Source organism: Fragaria vesca, linkage group LG5 (assembly GCF_000184155.1).
Source record: "Fragaria vesca subsp. vesca linkage group LG5, FraVesHawaii_1.0, whole genome shotgun sequence".
Lineage (NCBI taxonomy): Eukaryota > Viridiplantae > Streptophyta > Magnoliopsida > Rosales > Rosaceae > Fragaria > Fragaria vesca.
The window spans coordinates 21753954-21756653 of record NC_020495.1 but is presented as its reverse complement, the minus strand read 5'-3'; the positions used below and the strand labels follow the sequence as shown (position 1 = coordinate 21756653).

The 2700-nt window shown below is 37.0% G+C and overlaps 1 protein-coding gene across 1 annotated transcript; it reads left to right on the top strand.

The window, feature by feature from the left end:
- Positions 1-43: 43 nt before the first annotated feature.
- Positions 44-2049, top strand: LOC101312543 (protein LOL1-like). The gene is made up of 6 exons (XM_004300204.1): positions 44-181; positions 452-636; positions 956-1069; positions 1201-1314; positions 1431-1540; positions 1760-2049. The coding sequence occupies exons 2-6, from the start codon at positions 540-542 to the stop codon at positions 1796-1798; spliced, it is 474 nt and encodes a 157-aa protein (XP_004300252.1). The 5' UTR covers positions 44-181; positions 452-539; the 3' UTR covers positions 1799-2049.
- The last annotated feature ends 651 nt before the right edge of the window (positions 2050-2700 follow it).

Below are 2700 nucleotides of genomic sequence, written 5' to 3'. Positions count from 1 at the left end.
TACTTACTTACTTACTCTCTCTCTCTCTCTCTCTCTCTCTCTCTCTCTCTCTCTCTCTCCCACTTGACCAGCAAGTGGCAAAGGCTTGTGTTTGCCCCACTTTAAACTTTTCAACTGAATCCATAAGCTTGTATATTGTTGTCATGCTTTTCTCTTTCTGGGGAACTTCATTTAACTTCAGGTATACTGTTCTATACTTATGTTTTGCATTTCTGGGGCAACACACATATGTAACCTCCATTAAACTTGCTTTCATCTTATTGTGGTTTTGGTAATGCAATTGTCTGAGAGATTTCTTCCTCAATTAAATCCCTTCTCCAATCTCAAAAAAAAATTGTCAACAGAGGGTTGTCTAATCCTGTTCATGGTCTAATATGAGGCTCATCCTAACTAGATAATTAATATGAAAAGTGCTTTTTCAGTTCCTAATTGTTTGCTTCCCTCTTTCCAGATATGGTAAGAATGTAATGTCCCCAGTTTCTGAGGCAGTAGGCTTTTAGAAGCTGAGAAAAGAAACAGAGAAAGAACTTTGAGATTTGATGCACCTCAAAGCTAAGAATATAATGCCAGTTCCACTTGCCCCATATCCAACACCTCCAGCACCTTATACACCTCCTGCTGCTGCTGCTGCAAATGGTATTTCTTAAATCTCATACCCTAAATGTATCTGTCCTTATTTGTGTTCAAAACAATGTCAATTTGAAACTTTTTGGTTAATTGGCTGCTGAAATTATGGAGATGAGTTTTCTTGGCAATGCACAAAATGTCACAGAATTTTATTTCCTCTGTGTCTGTTTTTCTTTTGAAATATGATTGCAGATATATATGTTTAGACCGGATTGATGCCAGTGTTAGTTTTCTAGATTGCAATCTTTGTGAAATGTTGTATGCAAAAGTAATTCATTACATTTATCTCCCACCTACCTATGAACTAGACTTGGTTGTAATTCTTTAGGTGCACAAAGCCAGCTTGTCTGCTCTGGATGTCGGAATCTCTTACTATATCCAGTCGGAGCCACCTCAGTATGCTGTGCTGTTTGTAATGCAGTCACTGCTGTGCCACCTCCTGGTACCTCTTGTTCTTATGTGTTAATATAGATTACATTGTCATTTGTTGTTCAATTCAGTTTGATCTATTTTCGGACCATAAATTTTGAAAGTCTAAGCTGAATCACATTTATGTGTGACGCTGAATTATAGGCACAGAAATGGCACAGCTGGTCTGTGGAGGCTGCCACACCCTACTCATGTATATACGCGGAGCAACAAGCGTACAATGTTCTTGCTGTCATACTGTCAATCTAGCATTAGAAGGTATTCAGTCGTTAATTGACAGATATTCCTTTGCTAATGTTTTTCGCTTCCCTTCTATAGTATTCAAAACTTCCCCAGTAACTAAAACATTGAAATCAAATGTGTTTTCATGACAGCAAATCAGGTGGCACATGTGAATTGTGGGAACTGCAGGATGCTACTAATGTACCAATATGGTGCAAGATCTGTGAAATGTGCTGTTTGCAATTTTGTGACATCAGTTGGGGTGAGTACAGAGTTCTATTCTACTCGGATAATCAATGTTAACTGAAGTCATAAGTTTCTGTTTATTGGTTTGCACACTCAAACTATGTTCATAAATTGCTGTCTTCATAGCTCATTACATTTCCAGATACTTGTGAGCTTATAGCTATTATTTACATACTGTATAAACTCAAAATTATGACGCTCCTCACTGATTAATGTGCTGTAATTGCTCTCTTAGGTCTCGACGAGCACTCCTGAACAGAAATTCACCAACTAAAGTTATCATAAATCTAAAGCTGGCATTACAGATTCTACAACTTTGGTTTGCATCTTACAGTATCCCTATTTTCCATGATTGCATCTCTAAGTGATATAGCAGATCAATTTCTTGCTACACTCACATGTATAGAGTTATTTTTTTCCTTGCGTGATCGATTGTCTTATGAATAATGTAGTAATGTAAGTTTGGATGTATGCATGAGAAGAATTCTACATGAAGACTATAATGACGATTATGAGTACATCGGATAAGGAGATAAACTTCAATTTTCCTTTTACATTTATTGACAAGTCTAACATTAATATTGCATACTTTCTGCTGTTGAATTGTCAATTTTCGTCTAGAAATAATTGGTTAGCAGTCAATTAAAGATGCCCACAATTCGAACCACAATTTGACCCAAGAAAATAATGTTTGGGACCAGGAGATATTTTCTCAAAAGTAATTTTGAGGCGAGTATTTAGTTGTCAATACAACTAAGGATGTCATGCCAGGTTTTTTTAACTTTGTCTTGACTTCCAAGTTCTAACAACACAGGTTTCTTGGATTAAGATGGGCAAAAAGGAATCCCTTAAATAGGACAAGAGTTCTTGTTAAATCATACATTGCTAAGAAAATTTTCCAAAGGAGAACCAGAATCAAACTATATGCAGAATTAGAAGAATTCTCAGCATGGTTATTAACACATTTGTGGATGCAATGCATTTGTTTCCCAATCAAGGTTCCGTAGCCGGTTGCTGATTTCGACCATTTACCTGCTTGGCCATTTGGTATGAGGCTTCTTCTAAATGTCTTTTCTATGTTGAAACCCTCCACCCTTTAGGTCATCATCCCTGCAAGGAAACAATCATTTAGATTAAAGTGAAATGAAGGAGAGCATCCTCGAAGGAGCCTCTGCC

What these genes read in the sequence shown, in the direction of transcription:
- LOC101312543 (XM_004300204.1), top strand. Translation starts at nt 540, where the DNA reads ATGCACCTCAAAGCTAAGAATATAATGCCAGTTCCACTTGCCCCATAT. An exon ending in TGCTGCTGCTGCTGCAAATG is followed by an intron (nt 637 to 955) that starts GTATTTCTTAAA and finishes GTAATTCTTTAG; the next exon opens with GTGCACAAAGCCAGCTTGTC. An exon ending in ATTTTGTGACATCAGTTGGG is followed by an intron (nt 1,541 to 1,759) that starts GTGAGTACAGAG and finishes TTGCTCTCTTAG; the next exon opens with GTCTCGACGAGCACTCCTGA.